At 34.6% G+C, this 20771-nt stretch overlaps 1 protein-coding gene across 1 annotated transcript; it reads right to left on the bottom strand.

Moving 5' to 3' along the window:
• Positions 1-5076: 5076 nt before the first annotated feature.
• LOC131151326 (tubby-like F-box protein 7) lies at positions 5077-19637 on the bottom strand. Its single transcript, XM_058102574.1, has 4 exons — positions 19103-19637; positions 17515-17602; positions 7296-7428; positions 5077-5835 (listed from the first exon to the last, which is right to left on the bottom strand). The coding sequence occupies exons 1-4, from the start codon at positions 19469-19471 to the stop codon at positions 5262-5264; spliced, it is 1164 nt and encodes a 387-aa protein (XP_057958557.1). The 5' UTR covers positions 19472-19637; the 3' UTR covers positions 5077-5261.
• Positions 19638-20771: the final 1134 nt, after the last annotated feature.

The raw sequence follows: 20771 nt of genomic DNA, 5'->3' as shown, positions 1-20771 counted from the left end.
GTACAGTAAATCATGATATTCTAAAAAACTATATAAATTATGTACTACTCAAATATCTACTCACGCCACACAATTAATAAACTAATGTTCTAAAATCGGTAAAGTTGTATAATTTATACCCTATACTTTAATAAACAAAAACTATAATTTTACTGATAATATTTTTGAATTTCCTAACATAGCATATTTCCCTTACCTAACTAGCTGGAAGGCTCGCCTTCAACTTATCCTCATGCTCACGGCGTACTATTCCCAAAATCTTGAAATAATTCATATTTCCAATAAATCATTATATTTTCTCGAATCTACATACTCTTAACTTACTGAACTATAATTTACCTGCGCTCCTGGAACTATTTTCTAAGGTCCTCACCCCATGCCTATAGGGTCCAAAAACACCCTATTCCTGAAAATATAATATCCTAATTTTACTTCACAAAACTCCATTATATTCGCATATAATATTGAATCTGACCTCAAATGAACTGAATAATACTGAAAATACTCAAAGAATCCACTTACCTTAGTTTTGGGATGGTTCCCAAACTTCTCAAATCAACATTTCGCTTCGGCTATGTTGTAGAAAATCTCCTCAAGATCACTGTGGTAGCTTCTAATCATCGAGCCAGGGAGAGACGGAGCCAAAGACCTAGAGAGAAGTTAGAGGATGCGTTTTCTAGAGAGAGAGAGTGAATTGGATCTAAAATTCCTGCAAGAAAAATAATTTTCAGCTTTATATAGAAAGTTGGTCCACGTGGACTCATCGAAGAGACACATCACCTCGTCGACGAGGCAATGAAGGGATCTCGTCAACAAACACCGTCTCCTCATCGATGAGTTTCACGCCCTAGAACAGGTCTCTCGGTAAATTATCGTCGATGAGATGCACGTCCCCGTCGACGAGCCCAAGAAGGTTTTTCGTCAACGAATGAGCATCCCCCTTTAGAATTCTTTTTCCCTCTTTTTTTTATTATTTAATTCCAATAATTATTCGGATTATTACACTACCTTTGTCGACGAACACCATTTGGATATTTTCTTTGGTTCTTTCGGTATTTCTTCGTCAACGATGCTCTAAATTTCGGCGACAAAGAACTGAAGGGACTTCGTCGATGAACATACTACCTTCGTCGATGAACTCTGTTGTAATTCCCTTTTTATCCTTTTCTTGTTTATTTTCCTTATTTACGAGTTAAGGTCTCTACATCTGGGCTCTTCCCAAACCATCGACGGTTTTCTGTAAGCCAAGCCCTCTTTTAGAAAACCACTAAGCACCTAATTTGTTCCATTTTTTTTTTTGGGTGCTTAACCATTATTTAAACAAAATGGGGATTAAGTTTGTGAGATATTGAAACCCTAAATGTGTTAAAAACTAATCCTTATAAAAGTTTGTTTAAGTATGAGATATCTTGTAAAAATCTATTTAAAGGCTTATTAAGTTTGTTAAAGATATCCTATGAACTGACATGCAAATGCACTTGCTCAACTCTTGTTAAGTATTCTTACCAATATCATGCCACAAGAGTTACAGGAATATCCTACCTCACACACAATCCATTATGCATATAGAACATCATAAGGTCTTTGGTTGGTTGTGCCTGAGTATTTCTTGTGTATGCTTTTGCTCATTACTTTATGCTTGCTTTAGCATCCACCTGTTTATCTGAACTGAAGTTGAGGAAAATATTAGCTGGCTCAAGAATCACTAATGGGTTGTCATTATCAAAACAAGTTTGAATGAAAAACCTTAACCACTAGGGCTAACAAATATTTTATTTGATTTATTTTAAAAATATTTTTTTAATTTTATTTTAAGAATTATAAAAATATTTTACACAAGATTAATTGTTCACATACAAGGCAATGCACATGATATATTTAAAAATGTGCGGATGTATACATGCCCACATTATAACTTAAAATTTTAAACTACATATTTTCCCTTTATTGTTGTTAAAATGTCTTATATATATAAACTTAAAATAAAACTCTTAAATCAATCGGTATTTTGATGAATTAGCATTTCTTATAAAATTATCTAAAATTTCACAAATAATAAAAAATTATTTTCATAATTTTTTGAATTATTCTTATAAATTTAACCCATGTTTAGAATTTGAAAAATATTAAACTGCTATATTTAGGAGTATAGATTTTGAAATTTGAATTTGGATTTAAATGGATGTGGGCAAATTTTGATACTTTTATATTACTTATTATTCAAATTCAATACAACTTCAAATCCAAGACCTATCCAAGCATAGGGTAAGAAAAGATAAGAAAAATATCAAAAATCCCATTTTCATGTTTGGTTATTAAGAAAAGTAAAAAAAAAAAAAGTACAAAAAAATACAAAATCAACAAATAAAAATTCAATCTCAACATCATTAACATTTAATTTTTATAATTTTTTTATCATATTTTTAGAATTAATTATTATAAATGAAATTCTTAATCCAAATGAGTACTTGCACCACTCCTAGGGAAAGGTATATTCCCTCTATTTTCTTAATTTTTCCTTAAATCTTTAGTTAAATCGACGATCGGGCACCACCGCGGGGTCCTAGTCTCGATCGTCGTCATTTTGGGTAAAACAAATTTTTAATTTGGGAGTCCTAAGCACCACTTCAAAGTGAAAGTGAGATTTAGGGAATTAAGCAAATTAGTTATTTTTTAAAGTTTAATTGTCTAGGGAGTTAGGAAATTTTAAAATAGTATTTTATTTGAGATTAAATTGATTGAATTAAGATTATTGAATTCAAGGTTCAGGTGAGCGTCACGGGTATAATTTCAGAATCCCTGCGGGTGTAGTTCAGGAAACAAGATAAGAGAAATATGCTATGCTAGAAATTTCAGAAATATTATCAGTAATGTATGTGTGTTTTTGGGATATACTTTATGGGGTACAAATTATCTTTATTATTAGAAAATACAGATTTCAGTACAGAGAGTTTTTATTTAGTTGTGTGACATGAGTTAATATCAGGACAATTCAGAATTTATGCAGTCTTTCAGAATACTATGATTTATAGTATTTTTTACACAGAAATATGTTGTAACGGATTTTACAGAATTATAAATTACAGTATATATATATAGACAAATATTTTACAAACAGATGTTTTACAAATATTTTACAGACAGATTTTTACAACATTTACAGAATTCCATGATTTCCAAAACCATAACACTCATACATTACAGATTATTCAGTTAGATATTACAAATTATTCAGTTAGATATTACAATTATTTCAGTTAGATATTTTAGCATTTCAAATCAGATTTATAGTATTATGGTTATTTTGAAATCATGATGAAACAATAAGATAATTATATATACTAGTATTATACAGTATCAGATCCCTGATGAATTATTTCAGATAGATTCAATCAGTAGAATACAGTACCGTTGCTATTTTCATATCAGAGTATAATCACATATCTCAGATAGTATGTGGATTCGATCAACCGTGCCTATTGAGGGATTGCAGTCTCTCCAGTATTTTGGGTTGACGAGGCCAGTTTGACAAGGTAGATACCAGTACCATGCCTCTAGAAAGATTGCAGTAAACGTCGGACTGAGGATTGGTAGAGTATTCAAGTGACCTATCCTGGTAGGCCAACCAGAGTTAAGTCCAACCTATGGACCGCACAACCTTGTCATGAAGAGTTAAATCATGACATACAGATTTTCAGGAATATTTCTCAGTTATTTATATAGATTTACAAAAGAACAACAGATATATTATATTCTTATTAGTATGGATAAATAAAAAACTCAGATAATACAATTGTATTTTATTTCCGTTGCATATATGTGTTTCATAAATGACGAATAAGGCATCAGGTACATAGATATCACTAAAGTAGCATCCCGAACCCATGTGGCGAGTTGGGGTCATTACGGGCAGAGAGTCCTATAGTGTACGTAATGTTTGTTAATAACTGATATTTACGAAATGAATTCCTTTGAATTTGCATCGGACCAAGCTAAGAATCTCTTGTTAAAAATCTAGAATTGATTTCGATGGTATATTTAATTTAATCCTAGTAGTCAATTAACTCAAGCGTGTGCTTTGGAGACATCAGACAAGGAACAAGAATATCTGTGCATAACATGTTTATTGGACTGGCGTGAAGAGGGGTAACTCACTCGTAGGCCATAGCGTGGGAGTTGGGAGTATCAATTTTTTAGGTCTTTTTCATGATAACTTAACCCACTTTACCTTGAGCTCTGTCACTCTCTGATCATATTGGAAATTACCTCTAGCTCTTTCACTCTCTGACGACCTCAGCTGCTGCGCCATGTTAGAAATGCGCAAGCTGCTGCGCTCATTTGGCCAATTACCTTTTTTCTAAACCAATTTCTTGAAGAGGACTGAAGACAGCAAACTCACCCATTCTCTCTTTTCCATTTTTTTGTTTTTCTTTCCTTGTTACTCTCCACCTACAAATTCAATTCAATTATAAAATCCACCCATTTTCATATAAATTAGACACTCTTAAAAATTGAGAGAGAGAGAGAGAGAGAGAGAGAGAGAGAGAGAGAGAGAGAGAGGGAGATGTGCAGCTAAAGAATAATCAGTTTTGTTTTAATTTGACACATTCTAGGGAATTCAATCCTGAAATAAGACTTCCGAGATAAATGTTATCAAAATCAAATGAGTAATATTATCTTTAATTTACGAAATAACAATTTCCTATATATTCCTCATTATATCATTCATCATTTAATATTAAGGAAATAGACATTCTCATGAAATTTTCTTGTCTATTTTTTGCTATGGACGTTTCAAATTATTACTTGTTTTATAATAACGACATAATACTTGTATAAGTAATTGCAACTAATCAATTATAATTAATTTATTCTTAAGAATATGTATTCTATGAACCAAAACCATACCCTAAGATCTGCCATCAAGGTTTCCAAGGACCTAAGTGGTGAGTCATAGTCCAATACAAACACCTAGAACTCTCTTCTACTAGTAATTTGACTTGAACAAGTATCCAAATACATATACAACATGTTTTACTTTGGAATGGAATCAGGGACCAGCAATGCTAGGAATAATTTCACCTAAAGTCGAGTCATATTCATACATAGAAACATGTACATCATATGCTTTCCTGATCAAATCAAACCTGTTCAGAAAATATATTAACTGGAAAAGACAAATGAAGACCTTATCTTAAAACATTATCCAGGAGCTTCTGTCTCTTGGATACACAGACAGGCAGATAGCAGCAGAATATATTTTACTCACAGGCCAGTTTTGTGCCGAAGCTAGTGAGACAGATTGCAAATGCCTGGAAGGCCGACAAGGGCTGCCTATAATCCATGGTGAAGGTATCATCTCCAACCTTGCCAAACTGTAGGAGCACTGTTTCCTCGTCTCCTTTTCCTCCTGGCTGGCTTTGGTCCAATGTTGCAACCAGTTGAAAGTTCTTTACTGATGCTACAGTGACCCGACCATGGAAATTTAAGCACCAGCACTGCAATTGCTCGTGCCACCTCGGAGCTTTGTTCCTCAAAACTGTGCATGCAGAAGTATCAGTTTCTGATTTCTGCTTCTTGCAGTCCAATATTTTGGCACTGGTTGATTCTCTTGGAGGTGAGCACTTCAGTGAGCAAATCATTCTCCTCGGACCTCTGGATTTCAAGAGGTTGAACTTGTAAGAGACCTGTCCAACCTCAAAGTTGCCAGCTGAAACTTGAGGGCTTATCTGCTTGCTTGCAAAGCGGCGGCTAGCTCTACTGCTAGAAGGCTTTGCACCACTATGTGGTGGCTGGCTGTCATAGATTGTGAAGTTGGTGCCAAGGAAATCAGAGCTGCAAATGAGGGGATTACATGAGAACAAAAACAGAATTATGGAGGAAATATGTATCTTGTTTCTTGATTTCTCCTTTCATATCCTATAACTATCTTGCATAAAAGAGATTGCTACACAGACACTTCATAATATGTGAAACACTGTGTTAGAAGCGTGACATAGATGTCTAATACGATTTTCATTGGGCAAGTAAAAGATAGGCATGCCCATTGAAGAGAGGAAAACTCCCAACTCCAGTGCACTGTAGGCTTTCTTAAGTACCTCATCAATTGGGCTTTTTGTCGCATCTATATCTTCACATGTGAGATGCAAAATAAGATTAAAGATTATCAGGATGTAGCAGCATTTTCACTAAGAAACATGCATACAGCAATTTAAAAGACATTCATGCAACAGAGACTACAACATATGGCAGCAAAATAGAACCATGCCATACACAAGGCACATGAAGTAGAGGTCATTTCAGAAGAAATGAACCCTAAGCCAATAGTTGTTGTTGTCGGTTGTCAAAAAACTAATGAAATACTATGTTAAAACTTCATTTTGGAGCAAATTGATTTGTATGGCTACTAATGCTTTGTCCCTTTTTTTCCCAGGAATGAACTTCAAAAGGCTAATTCTGGGAGCTTAAAGATGTATGATATTGGATGTTGAGGCCATAGTTGTGTTTGTGGCAACTTTTTTGAGTACCACATAGATTAGGTTCATTTCTAAATAACTAATGCATTTAATTTATACATGTTCTTGAAAGTGGGAGTCTATCATAAACAACTTTGTAGAATTTAAGGAGCTTGCGAAAATTGTCATTTAGGCAAATAAAAGTAAGTTCAAGAATTCTATCACCTTTATTTATATCTCTTTTCTTAATTATATAATTATGTAGCAAAAGGAGAGCTTAGAAAGTGACCGACCCACATTGCAAATCAACATTTTAAAGTGGATAATTGGTTGGCAATAGCTTGTTTCTTTTAATATTTGGATAAACTAGACAACACTAGTATATGATTCTGCAATGAAATACAAAACCATGTTTCGGTCAAACACTTCTATAGTCCTTTTGTCTCCCATTTAACTCTTTAAGCTTTATAGTAACCATGAAATGGCTTATTTTGTTACACTGTACTCCATGATAATGCTGCTACATTAGATTATTTTTCCAAGTGTAAGTACACTTGGAAAAAAACAAAAATCTTACCAAAAAAATTTTCAAAAAACATGATACACAAAACAAAAACTTGAAAAATGTATATATGATATGTGATTCAACAACTATAAGTAAAACTAATAGATTTGTGCCCCAAAAGCCTAAATATGTGCTTGCATAAAAATGCATACAAATAACAAACGAAAGGTTTCACAAATGGAAATTCTTTAAATTAATAAGGGATGTGAGAATATGACAAGAAGCATCAGATTCTGAAGCCATCTCAATTTAATTATTGCAAATAAATGACTTACCTTAACTTTCCAACATAAGCATTACTTCCTTGAGACAGATCATCTGCATCGAGGGAAATTACATACTCTATGTGTGCACCATGCCTATATCTTCGTGCAGCCAATAGAAACTTTCCCGTGTCAGAAAATGAAGCTGCAACCATGCCAAAGGTTAACCTGTTAAGATAATTCAAGCCATGCCAACCCCAAATAATGGTAGCTGCAATTCACATGTCTATTTATTTATTTATTTTGGGGATGGGGCGGGGGGTTGGATTCTGTATATGGAGTGCAAATTCATATCAGATTTAATGGAGCATATTCTCAGCACAAAAGCAAAAAGTATAACTTTAAAATTTGACCCGTATTTCTTGCTTTCTTATTAATAGATAAATATTTTATCTATCCCCTAAAAAAAAATACTTTGTTCAATAAATCTTTTTCACAACTGCTAACTACACCTCCAGCTATTCAACTTAAGAGAGACCAGGTAAAAACTTGGAAGGCCTGTATATTGTTCTTCCAATAGCTTCACTGTAAAAGATCAAATCACAAGTGCACTCATCATGTGCTCACAGAAACAGGCAGGGGAAAGAGAGGTGACATTGAGACAACTATGTGCATGCAAAAGGAATAAGGAGGGGGAATTCTGTTCAGATGGAATTGTACTTGGTAAAAACTACCATTCAAGTCATTTAAGCAATCCCAACTATGACCAACACAAGCAAAGTGGATCACCAAATATTGGGAGCAAACAACTTCCGCATTATTTCCTATTGAAATCTATCAATATATTTCAAAATTGAAGAATGGATGGTGGATCACCAAATACCATCCAACATCAGCAGATCAAGCAAGTTTCCAACTTAGAATTATTAAAAATGACTAAAATTGTCAGACCAAAAATCCCCAAATCACAAAATACAGTAAAAGAGATCCAGGATTCAAATCTTACTGACAATTTTATAAAAAAGGGTACAGCACTTAACCATATAGCTGTGAACAAGATAATAACTGTATAGCTGTGAACAAGATAAGGACAGGACCAGGTTGTCACTCGACTTGTTTTGTCATTCATGTGTCCAAAATGCATCGGATTAAAGCATCAAAGAAGTGTTCGCGAAGTATCTAATTTAAAAGATAGTGAAGTTGTTAAGATGTTAATGGGACACTGAATTAATCTGACCAGATTCGGTGACTAACGGGAATGAAATGAACAACTTTCTATCAGTTCTGTGCTTTACGTAGATAAGAACCCTTCAAGATGAATCCAAGTACCTCCTTTAGTCCTTTTTAGTAAATATATTTTCCACTATAGTATGAGATCAAAGGCACGTCCACCTAGGCTTTTCGAGGGCAGGGTGCCTATGAATCTTATATCCTCCTTCAGCACCTCTATTCAGCTAGGCAGATATGTGATCTCCTAATGTCTCCATCCAGAGTCTTTTCTAGCAAAAAAAGAGAGAAAATAAAAAGAAAAGAAAAGAAAAAATCCTTGACAAACATGAGATTCTCTTATAAAGATTTGATATATTTTAGGGGATGGCACAATCAGATTCTCTGACATTACAGAAAAAAAATTCCTAATTTTGGAAAATAATGGATCTACTGAGGACCTATTGCTATGCATTGAAGTCCAACTAAAAGAAACTTCAAGCAAGTTGACTGTTAGACAACCACTTTCCCTAAAAGCTTAAGTTGTTAGGTTGTGGGCCAATAATGTATATCAAGCCTTAACACTCCCCTGCATGTGCACCCTGACAGCATGTGGGGAGATAAACACACAATAAACAACACCTATTACAGGGAATACTATTAACTTTTTAAACACCACACAATAAATGCAGGTAACGAGACTATAACCAGGATCTCCTAATAACCAGCTTTGGTACCATGTTAGACAACCAGTTTACCTAAAAGCTTAAGCTGTTAGGTTGTGGGTCAATAATGTGTATCAGGCCTTGACATTGACAAAGCATATTCCCCCTCCCCCTCCCTACAACCCCCCACCCCCCCCCCCCCCGGGCCCCCCAAAAAAATAAAATAAAATAAAACAAGGAAAAGGAAAATAAATAAATAAATATATATACAAGCATAGGTGTTAAAATTTGGCCCAACATCTGTAGAATATGTTACTCCTTAATTTATTACTAAAAGAAAACAGAATAACAGTCCCATGGTGTTTTCTTTTGTGTGTGCGGGCATGTATCCTCCTTTATTATTAAATAATTTAATAAAGTAAATGACACTAAACAACATGACATCATTGTCATCACCAGATAAATAAAAATAAACATTAATTATGACATGTTATAATGAAGAAAACCCAATTTATAGATACACAAAAGACAGGTGTACAAGAAATACAAGGTACAAAAACACATAGAACCACTATCAATCTGTTTGAATGAAGAGAAGTGGAGAGAAGAGGAGAAAAGAAAAGAATTTCTCCCACTTCTCTTGATTGGTTCACATAAAATGGTGAAAAGAGAAAAATGTCAAGAGAAGTTGAAAGAAAAAATATATATATGAAAATGAGACTTTTTCCTCTCCTCCAAATTGGATAGAAATGGAGGGAAACTACTCAAAACGGCTAAAACACCTTTAGATATTTCTAAAATAAGTCCTGTGGTAGGTATTCTCATAAATGACAATTAACTTTTGTTTTCTTTCCTCGTGTGAGTCTGCACTTTCTCTCATATTAAACCAAACAATGTCAAGTTAATCTTCTCTTTTCTTCTCCCTTATAAGTTTCTTTTTCACTTCTCTCCAACAAATGGACTGTAAAAGTACCAACAATAGCTAAATAATTTTGAGAGAAAATCCAACCTCAGCTGCAGAATGTTAGCCTCCTTTCTCAAGCTGTCACATCCCAAAAAAGGACCAGAACAACAAGAATTGTGAAGGTGCTTCATAATGTTATTGTTCATTCATAGTAGGTGGAAACACAAGCTGATTTCGAACCTTTGTTTAATTTTTTCATGGTATTCATTCTTCAATCATTTTATAAAATTGAGGTTAAATACAAGTACACAATGCCACTTGCACCACTGCTGAGGTAATTATTCATATTTCCAGCCATGCTTGATTTATTATCTTATAAATATAAGTTACACAATTTAATGAATTGCATATCCTGTAAGCTGGATAAAGTAGATTAGAAAGAAGGATCAAAATAATTGAGCATCTTAGACCCATTTTAATTAATTGCCGTTACAAATTTTGTTCCAATGACTTAACCTGATTTCATATATTATTTCTGAATAGTAAAAATTTTAACAATTAATTAATCACATTATTTCCCTATCTCTATCCATGTCAAACACTCAAGGGAATTTATAGAAATTGGAATATCACAGCTGCAGAAAATTAAAAAGAGGATCCGAATCATTTTGCTCTACCCTACAGTTTCTGACTTTCCATGTTTGGAAAAAAAAAATTTTAATTGTGATTTTTAGGCTTAGCTGAGTAATAGAAAAAATAATAATAATTTTCCTTTGCACACAAATTGAAAACTAATGGTTGCATTTTTATGTGGACAAATACCATCAATGGTCACTTAAGGTCACTCAACTTTCAATTGTTTCAATTAGGTCAGTGAACTTCAATGTCCATCATCCCATCTAAGGAAAATGCCTTTCTAGAATTGCTTACATGGCAGCTCTGGGACCCATTGATGCCTCTCTTTTTTATTTTCTTTTTTGATTTTTTTATTATTAATAATAACAATAATATAACAATTCGAGAACATTGTGTGTGTGTGTGTGCGTGTGTGTGTTGGGGGCAAGGGGGGTGGCATCTTCTTGTGAGCGCTTCAGAGCTGCGGCAGAATGCGGTCACCAACCAAGACACCATGAGGGAGAGGGAGGGCACATGCTCGCTCATCCCACCGGTGACATTCTGCTCATCAACAGGCACCTAAAAGGGTCTTTTCAAGTGGAACCTCGCCAACAAGCACACTCTGCTCCTGTGATTTACTGGCCAGCAATATAGGGCACTGACATGTTTAAGTATATCAAGATGTTTGACGATTTCCAGAAGGTATCGCTCCTTATTGGTGGTGCGAAGGAAGCACCACAATCGAGGAAGAAAATGTAAAGATAGAAGGAATGGTGGAGGGCTAGTTATGAGCTTGGAAAGGGATCCACTACAGCAAGGATAAAAGGAAGGCTTTTTCCCTCATCCCCTTTGCCATTTTTTGGGCAGTGTGGAGGGAAAGGAACAAGAAGGCTTTTGAAGGATCGATTTCCCCCCTTCATGTTGTCAAGGATCATTGGATAACTATGATTTCTAATTGGCATATTGGGCTGGTTTGGAGGGATATTAATGTAATCCTTGATTTCCGTGACACCCTAAAGCGAGGATTGTTACTTGTATTTTTTGTTGTCTTTTTTGTAAATGGGTGGCATCTAAATATTGATTCTCAAGTAATTTGACAATTGTCAAAAAATTTTGATATAAGTGATTAATTCCCTTAACTTTGTACCCGAAAGAACACCTTTTTATATATAAGAACTTCTAAAACTCCAAAATTCTGTATCAGTAATTACTAACTGCATTATTTTCAATTGAAATTCTGGCACAAGTTTAAGTATGGACGGGTTCAAACCCTTGCTTATGAGAATGAAAACCTCAACAACATTCAGAATTGTTTTACGGGATTCAATTATTAGTGATGCTGATTCTATGTGGCAGCATTCTGAGATCATCTGTAATGAATTTCAATACTAACTCAAATGAGTAGCATTGTTTTATGGAACTACAATTTTTTTCTTCGTTTAGTCGTACTAATATCAATCGTAATTTCAATTGACCATTCCACTGACCACCAAAAATAAAATTTTCATTTGACCCAGACAATGGGGCTTTTGTAGCAGCAGCAGCCCAAATATTGTACCAATAATTAGGGAATCAAGAGCCCAAAAAACTTAATTCAATATACATTTTTTTTCTTCAGAAGAAAAAGCCAAGAGAACAAAATTTCAAATGTTTTAGTCTTCTCCATTTTTTTTTTTTAATATCCTCCGGCTACTCCATAACTAAACCAGCAATCAAAGGACCAAATTTGAATCTCTTGATTATGAAGCAAAACAATCATTTTTTTCTTTTATAGTAAAAGGACAAGCTGCATTGGAAAATGTGAGCCATACAAGAAAGGGAAGAAAGATACAGCCTCAAGAAAACAAGAAACCTCTTGACAAACCTGAAGGAGCATAAAATCATATATGAAGTATGACAACAAAGAAAACAATTATTAAGGTTACAAAAAAAAAAATTAAAACTGAAATAAAAGTTATATATAGATATTGGGCACACATAAGGTGGGGCAGCTCTCGCTATTGGAGAAACAATCAGAAAACAATATATGGAACAAATGACAAATCAACCACAGTATATATGAATGCTAATAGAATTATACTGCTTTAAGAATGATAGGTAGTTATAAAAATTAAATGACAAAGTTAACAAGCCATCGGCCCATCACCAACAAGTCCATTGATAGTTGGGAGATGATGACACAACAATTGAAGTAAATTAGGAGAACCCATGCGACAATGAAGGCAAAAGGTGAAACAGAGGAGGACTATGCTGGTTACGAAAAAAAAAACAGACGGAATGGTGTCAATTTTTTTCCCAACACTCATCCTTCTTATATATAGTAGAGATTTTTGAGAATTGTACCAGATTTACAATGTGAAAGGGAAGAGAATAGAGGTTTTTCTCATTATGCCATTTAGTGAGATCAAGGCTGTTAAAATCGGGATCATACAGAGGATCATTTGGATGATTTGCAGGATCAGATCGTAGAATTGGATAAAAGATAGTAAGATTCTACTAAATATGTAAATAAATATGAAAAAATGCATCCATAAGTTGTTTTTCATAATTTTTTATGAAATAAAACAACAAAAATGGCTAATAAGTGATGAAGACTCAAAAACTATCATGCCACAGTCCCACATTGGATAAGTACTAGGGAAATCTTGTGCTTATAAGGATGGTCCAGGCTCCAACTATGTGAGGCGCCTTTTACAGGACAAAAATGTGAGGCAAGCAGTCCAAAGCGGACAATACCTCACTGGAATTAGGCCCAAGACCGCACATTTGGTATATGCACGGCAGTGCCCTCTTATTACCTTTTTTTTTTCTAAAAAAAAAAAAATGTTTAAATTGTTGCATTCCTAACTTAATCAAACCAACTTATAACGAAAATGGCATACTAACAAATAAAGAACCAAGAGCATAATTTTTAACATGAATAAGTCAACAAACAACTATACAACATGAACATCCACTTTTCTTCTTAAAAAAAAAGTCTTAGCAAACAAAAGCACAGGCCAGCTTCTGTCTTAAATGTTAGCATCTGAGCCACCAGTGATCTCATTAGTATCACTAAAACTATTATCATTGACTTAATCAAGGCCATCATTAAAATTATCACTATCATTATCAATATATTGTTTAATGCATCAATGTATTATTGATGTAGGACAAAAAGCCAGACCATGGGAAAACCCTTGTTGATGACTAATTCAGAAGAATTGGGTCAAGGAATTGTTGGGTTTAGTTAATAGTTAATTGTGTGTTTAGTTTAATTAGTACAGGATTATGTGTATTTGGGGGCTTGTTTGTAATATTTGTGTATTTTAGGGGTGTGTCTGTAATTTCAGGTAGTTTTTGGGGTTATTTTCTTGTGTTAGAGGCTTTCTTATAAAGTGTGTGAAAGCTATGTGGGAGTTGGTTATTATTGATTTTGAATTGAGATTAACATGCGCTCTTTCCCCCCAAGTGTATCTTCACCCTCTCTTTTTCTTTCTTCCTTGTCCCCTTCCCCCCTCTCCCCAAACTCTTCCAAATTCTTCCTTGGGAGCAGATCCTTGATCTCCAATTTCATTTGGTAACAGAGCCCAACCACAATCTCCATTCTTCAATTTTCAGACCCTCATTTTCCTTCCAATCATTCTTCTTCTTCCTCCTTTCTCCATTCTTCTCCTTCTCCCCTTCTCTTCAGTATTGTTCTGTTCTCGGCCGCCCTGTAGCATCCTTTCCTCTTCTTCTTCTTTGTTCCCCTTCCCCTTCTCTTCCCTTCTCTGCTTATTTCTAATTTCTCTCCCAAAACCCTCTCTCTCTCTCTCTCTCTGATTTCTAATTTTCTCCCTTTATTCTCTTTCTTTTCCCTCTGTTCTGTCTATAAATCTTTTGCTGTTTTGTTCTTTTCTCCCTTCTTCCATCTTCTCCTCCATTATTTACCTCTCTCTCTATCTCTCTCTCTCTCTCTCTCTCTGACTTTCTATCCCTGCCCTACATCCATTACCAGCCCTAAAAAAAAACCTATTACTTCAAACCAAATTAAAATCATGCCCTCAAACTTTGAGCACTACTTTCCAAGAGTTGTTTTGCAACACCACCACAATCATTCGAAACAGACACTTCCAAAAAGCCCCGCCCCTAAACTTTGTCCTCCATCTGATAAGCAGTGTGGCCCCACACGCCAGGTGCCACCTGAAAATATCCCAGCTGACCCTTCAAAATCACTTACTTCCTGGCATTTTCTCTTTACATCACCACCACTACTGGACTCACCACCCTCAATCTAGTAGCACAATATAAGTTTCAACAATGGAGGACCTCGCCAGCAGTGCACGCGCCTCACACACCAGCAATGCACAAACCAGTCTCTCCTGTATTCTCCAGCTTTACAAGGAATTGCTCCAGCTGCGAGAGTTTGGATTTTTTTCAATAATATTTTGATATGCAGCATCATATTTTGAATGCGGACATGATATACTGCAAACAAGCGTAACAATTTGAAACAAAAAGCTAGAAATTGTCACTGCCAGCATCAAGAATCAGGTTATTGCTGCATTTTGTGAATTTTCTAAGTGAATTTATTTCATTTCTGCATGCTACTTGAGATTAAAGTTATCATTTCTTGAAAACTAGGAGTCATATCTATGATTTTACATGAGTAGATTCAGAATTGTGGACAAATTGTGTTAAGGACTTCTGATGATATATAGTTGCAGTATATATATGCATAGATAGATCCAGCAACATGGTGACAATTCATTGGAAAAAGGATTTCCATTTGTCAAACGTTGGGTACAATTTCAAGCTTTTTAACATGTGGAGAAAATGTTCACAAAATTATATTGATGGAAGATGCCCATGAATGTGGTTTCTATAAATGGGGTCACTCATAAGCAACTCCATCCGGAACCTCACTTAGTCATATTGATAGAAGATGCCCCATGAATGTGGTTTCTATAAAAATGGGATCACTTGTAAGCAACTCCATCTACAAGCTCACTCAAAGCCTATGAGATACCTTGGATTGATAAAACTACTTTACAAGTTTGTGAAAGATGTTTGGTTCCTATCAAGTGACTATTTTGATAATGTTCAGTGTAATATCGTACCAAGAATATTGGTCATCTACTCCTTGGTTGGACGATTTGGGTGTAACTCAAGGACATAAAAATGCATCTCTTTCACTACAATGATAAGAAGATTATTTTGAAGCCCGCTTGACGTAGGATAAGAAGCCAAGCCACGGGTAAACCCTTGTTGGAGAATAATTCAGAAAAATTGGGTCAAAGATTGTTGGGTTTAGTTGATAGTTTGTTGAGCATTTCGTTTAATTAGTATAGGATTTTGTGTATTAAGGGGCTAGTAATATTTGTGTATTTTAGGAATGTGTTTGTAATTTCATGTAGTTTTAGGGGTATATGTGCATTTTCTTGTGTTATTGACTTTCTTATAAATAATGTGTGAAAGCCACGTAGGAGTAGGTTATTGATGAATTTGGATTGAGATTATTCTGTGTTCTTTTCCCCACAAAGTGTATCTCCCTCTCTCCCCTCTCTCTTCAATTTCTTCTAAATTCTCCCTTGGTTGCAGATCCTTGATGTTGTCCTACATCACCACTCTACCAACCAACCAAGACAAAGAATCTGACTTTATGGATCATGTCAAAGTTATTCAACTTCAAGACACAACAAGCAAGGAAATGCATATGTTTGAAGACATCCAAAATCTTTCAAACACTCCTATTGTTGAGTTTGTCATTCCCGACGTGTTCATTTATGCCAATCCTTGATTCAATTCAGTTGTGCTGCCAGAGGAACATGGATTCTTTCATCACTCAAGCACTAGCTTTCAAGGAGTCCAAGTTTTCACTTTTTAATTCTGATCCTCTTAACATTTCAGAATTTGAGGGCTGAATTTTTTCTAACTAGAGGAGATTTGATGTCAAACAAGATGCCAGGTCGTAGGAAACCCTCATTGGAGACTAATTTAGAAGAATTGGATAAAGGAATTGTTGGGTTGAGTTAATAGATTATTTTGTTTAGTTAATTAGCATAGGGGATGTATATTTCAGGGCTAGATTGTAATGTTTGTGTATTTTAGGGGGGGGAGGGGTGTAATTTCATGTAGTTTTAAGGGTACACGCGTAATTTCATGTCCAGGATTTCTTATAAATAGTGTGTGAAAGACATGTAGGAGGCTGTTATTGTTGAATTTATATTGAGATCAAGGTGTGCTCTTTCCCCCAAAGTGTATCTCCTTCTTCCCCCTCTCTTCTTCCTTTTTCTTCTTCCCACACCCCCTCTCCCCCTTTCACCACTCTCCTCAATTTCTTTTAAATTCTCTCTTGGCAGCAGACTCTCGATGCTGTCCTGCATCAATTATTTATCTATCTTCACTCTTAATGTCTAAAGTTTGCACCACTTAATAATCACCAATGAACAAAAATACATATTTCCGAGTCATAATATTGTTAACATAAAATAAACCAAATCACTTACTAAGTTGTCCATTTCATGTATAAGTTGTGCAGGACAAAAACCAAGCCTATGTGAAAAATATTTTAGTAAAGATTTTAAAAATATGAAAGAAAGTTGGATCTTGCGATCCCACAAGAATCCTACTATGCTACTATGATCCTACTGCAATCTTACTAATTTGAGATTTTATCATTCTATGTAGGATCAGGATCACTTTACTAAAGTAGGATTATACAGTAAAATAGAATCATACAATCGTATGATCCTACAATCTGGATCGCAATTTTAAGAACCGTGAGTGAGATAGAGGAGGAGGAGGAGGGAGAGAGAGCACTCAAATACATCATTTCACTTCATAAATGTTGAAATATGATTCATTTCAAACAATTTTAGCATAGCAAATGAACCATGTGGAGAACATGAAAAACACATTTTACTAACATTTTACTTACATGTATTTAGAGCGAGATATAGGTAAAATGTTGCATTCTTCTTGTCCCGTTTTATAAGACATTGAAGCGGAAAGTCACGTGGTCCTGGCTGCATTTAACATCAAACCAACAACAGCATCAAAAAAAAGTTAAAAACTTCATTTTTCATATACTGAAAGTAATAATAATTCCAAAAAATCTACCAAAATTGTTGAATTAACAAGGAAAATGCAGGTCCCTACAACTAGGATTCAGTTGTTTGGAAACCTTCTCCTACGGGGTTCTTCACTTTAAATATTCTTCTTGGGAACTTAAAGCGATAAACATCCTGTAGTTACTTGGTCCCATGCATTTTGGTTTATGCCTAACATTCCTAGTCATGCTTTTGTCTTCCAGCCTGCTATTTGAAATAGGCTTTAGACTCTTGATAGGCTGCACAGCAGGGAAGAATTAATTATACTCTATGCCTTTTCTGCCATCATCCCTTGGACGACAGAAATAACTTCTTCTTTGAATGTGAGGTCACAAAAGAGCCTTATCAAAAGGTCACCATTGCCTTCAATTATTCCTTGTGCTTTTCTGACTGGTAAGTAGAGTTGCACTGGCTTTCTTCCTTGAGGAATAACCCACATGCTGCCATATGCACGATACCTTGGGCTGTTTCTATGTACCATGTTTCCAAAGCTAGAAGTTGTATCGTAGGAAATTTCTTCTGTTGCCCTTAAAACTAACTGCATTGAATTGTATTCCAAATTTGAGGCAAAGGGAGGAGTTGTTGTTTCTAGCTTTAGAAAATTTGACCTTAACTTTGTGAAAAATATTAGGAAAAGGAAAGAAAATGTTAAGGAATCCACATTTGTTTTAGAGTATCAAGGGAAGTAAGAAAAAAAATAAAATAAATAGCAAATCAATGGAAAAGTTAGAATAAAATAAATAGCAAATCAATGAAAAATTGACTTCACAAATCATCAACATTTGATTTTTTAAATAAAAAATTAATCACATTAAACAAATTTTCATTCTTAATAGTATTTGATATAGGGAAAAAATTCCTTGGTATTCCTTTCCTCAAAAAAGTCATTGTGAAGGGAATGCAGGAGTAAAGAGGAACTAGAATCATAGTTCGTAAAATTTTTATTACATATCTCCGAGCAATCAAAGTCTCCATTCAATTTCTTCGTCTGCTTAAAGGAACACAAAATTGAAAACCTTAGCACCTTCTCCCCAGTTTCAAAATTTCATTCATTTCAGCGTCCCTCGTCAGTAGTCTTGGCATCCGAAGGATGATAAATTTTCCATAATGTGATAAAATGAATAACGTGAGAATTAAAGCTGATATTGCCAACACCTATACTAAGTGACGCATTTTGAACCAAGACATGGAAAATTACAAAATCATGTAAACAGTACAATAAAGATCCAAAAACCAAGAACATCAATCAAACCCCTAATTTCACAAGATCCAAAAAAAAAGCCTCTAACAAACTTCGCAAAAGAAAAAATCAAGAATAAACCCATCTGGGGCGACCAATTAACTACCGGTCCAGATTTTAAAACCCAATTTAACAAAATCCAATAAAAGAATCACGAATATTAAAATTTAAAACACCTGTTTGAGGCAAGATGAGAAAGTGATTTTGCCACTGTGCAGAGGGGACCTAACGATCTCCCTAGTGATGTCTCTCCACCGCTTGCACACGCAGGCGCAAGCCACGACGTTTCTGCGAAGCGGCCACCGATCCTCACTCGACTCCACTCGCTGTATGATCTCTCCCAGAAGCTCCGGGAGCATAGTGGACCAAGAGCCACCGCGCGCGGCGTCGCCATCGCCGTCAACGTCTTCGTCGTCGCTCCCGACACCAATTCTCGGCACGGATCCGGCGTCCGCAACTTCAAGGGCCTTGAATTCCTTCAACGACTTCGAGAGGAAGAAGGACCGGCTGGTTCGGCTCCGAAACAGCGATCTTCTCAGCGACATCGTCCGCTCTCTGCTCTCATGGAGAGAGAGAGAGAGAGAGAGAGAGAGAAAGTGAAGAGATAGGAACGCGAGAGAGAGAGAGAGAGAGTAGGGAGGATTACAGGAGACGAGTGAGATTGAAGGAAGGACTGATTGGGTGACGGAGCTGTTATCGATTTGGAGACGGACCAATGAGAAGTTCAGATTGTGCTATAGCTGATAATGGCAGGCAGAGGTGGCGAGCAGTTATTTTTTCAGTTTGACAGCGCTGTAACTCTAGTTGCTTCTGCTCTCAGGTTGGGGTGACTGGGTCCGAGCAATTAAGACAACTAAAAAATTTTGGTGTTGAACGTTGACTAGATTTTTATTTACTTTTTTGCCCTCCCTCATGTTAGAACTTTTGCATTTTATTTTGTTATTGAAGTTTTGTAAAAAAAAAAATGATTTTTTTTTCTCATTCAAAACGTTATAATTTTAAAAAACAACTTAGATTTCAACATTATTCGAAATTAAAATTTAAATAATTAGGGATTGATTTTTTTTTAAGAAAAACATTAATATTTTTAGTCATTGTCCCCTGAAAAATATTTTTATAGAAGATAAAACAAAATATAAACTTGACTTAGGTTTTTGATCTACTATTGGCTTATTTTTGTTTGGTGACACTTTAGAAGATGTCATTTCTAAGTAAAAGTGTGATTCAATTTACCTATATTGTAATTTATAAATTAATATAATTTTTTTAAATTAGGTAAAATTCAATAATACCTCTTTGTGTTTCTTAAAAATGACATTTCACTCTCTGTATTTTCATAAACTATCAAAAAACCTCCCGAGATTTAATATTATTGACAAAATAAATCTTTCATCAGTTGACCGTTAGCCAATGGTTATGTATATGTGAGAAAAAAAATTTTAATTTTTGTCATAATAAAATAATATTTTTAAAATGATACCTATTTAATAAATTAAATTTAAAAAATTAATCAACATAATATTTTGCAAACTAACTAAATGACTCGAAAATCTAATTGATTCTTACATTAATTAATTTATCCAATCCAATCACTTTAGATCAACCAATTGATATCATCATAATGAAAAAAAACATTATTATTTAAATTATTTTAAAATATGTATATAAAAAATAAAAATTAATAATAAATCATAAAAATACCTAGTAATTATAGTCCTACAAAATGTTTATTAGATATAATTTCCATTAAAATTTAATGACTAAACACATCATGAAACAAATAAAACATAGTTCAATATCTTTAAACTCAAGAACTTATCAAACATATGTTAAAAAAAGGAAAAA

Source organism: Malania oleifera, chromosome 1, assembly GCF_029873635.1.
Source record: "Malania oleifera isolate guangnan ecotype guangnan chromosome 1, ASM2987363v1, whole genome shotgun sequence".
NCBI lineage: Eukaryota > Viridiplantae > Streptophyta > Magnoliopsida > Santalales > Ximeniaceae > Malania > Malania oleifera.
Note: the sequence above shows the minus strand (reverse complement) of the source record. Positions and strands in the feature narration are given on the sequence as shown.

Bases quoted from the DNA above. Each gene is read 5' to 3' on its own strand.
- LOC131151326 (XM_058102574.1), bottom strand. From the start codon at position 19,471: ATGTCGCTGAGAAGATCGCTGTTTCGGAGCCGAACCAGCCGGTCCTTC. The intron at 17,603-19,102 runs GTGTTTTAAATT...TGTTAAATGCAG, and splicing joins TCTCATCTTGCCTCAAACAG to CCAGGACCACGTGACTTTCC. The intron at 7,429-17,514 runs GTAAGTAAAATG...GCATGGTTGCAG, and splicing joins ATATCTCGCTCTAAATACAT to CTTCATTTTCTGACACGGGA.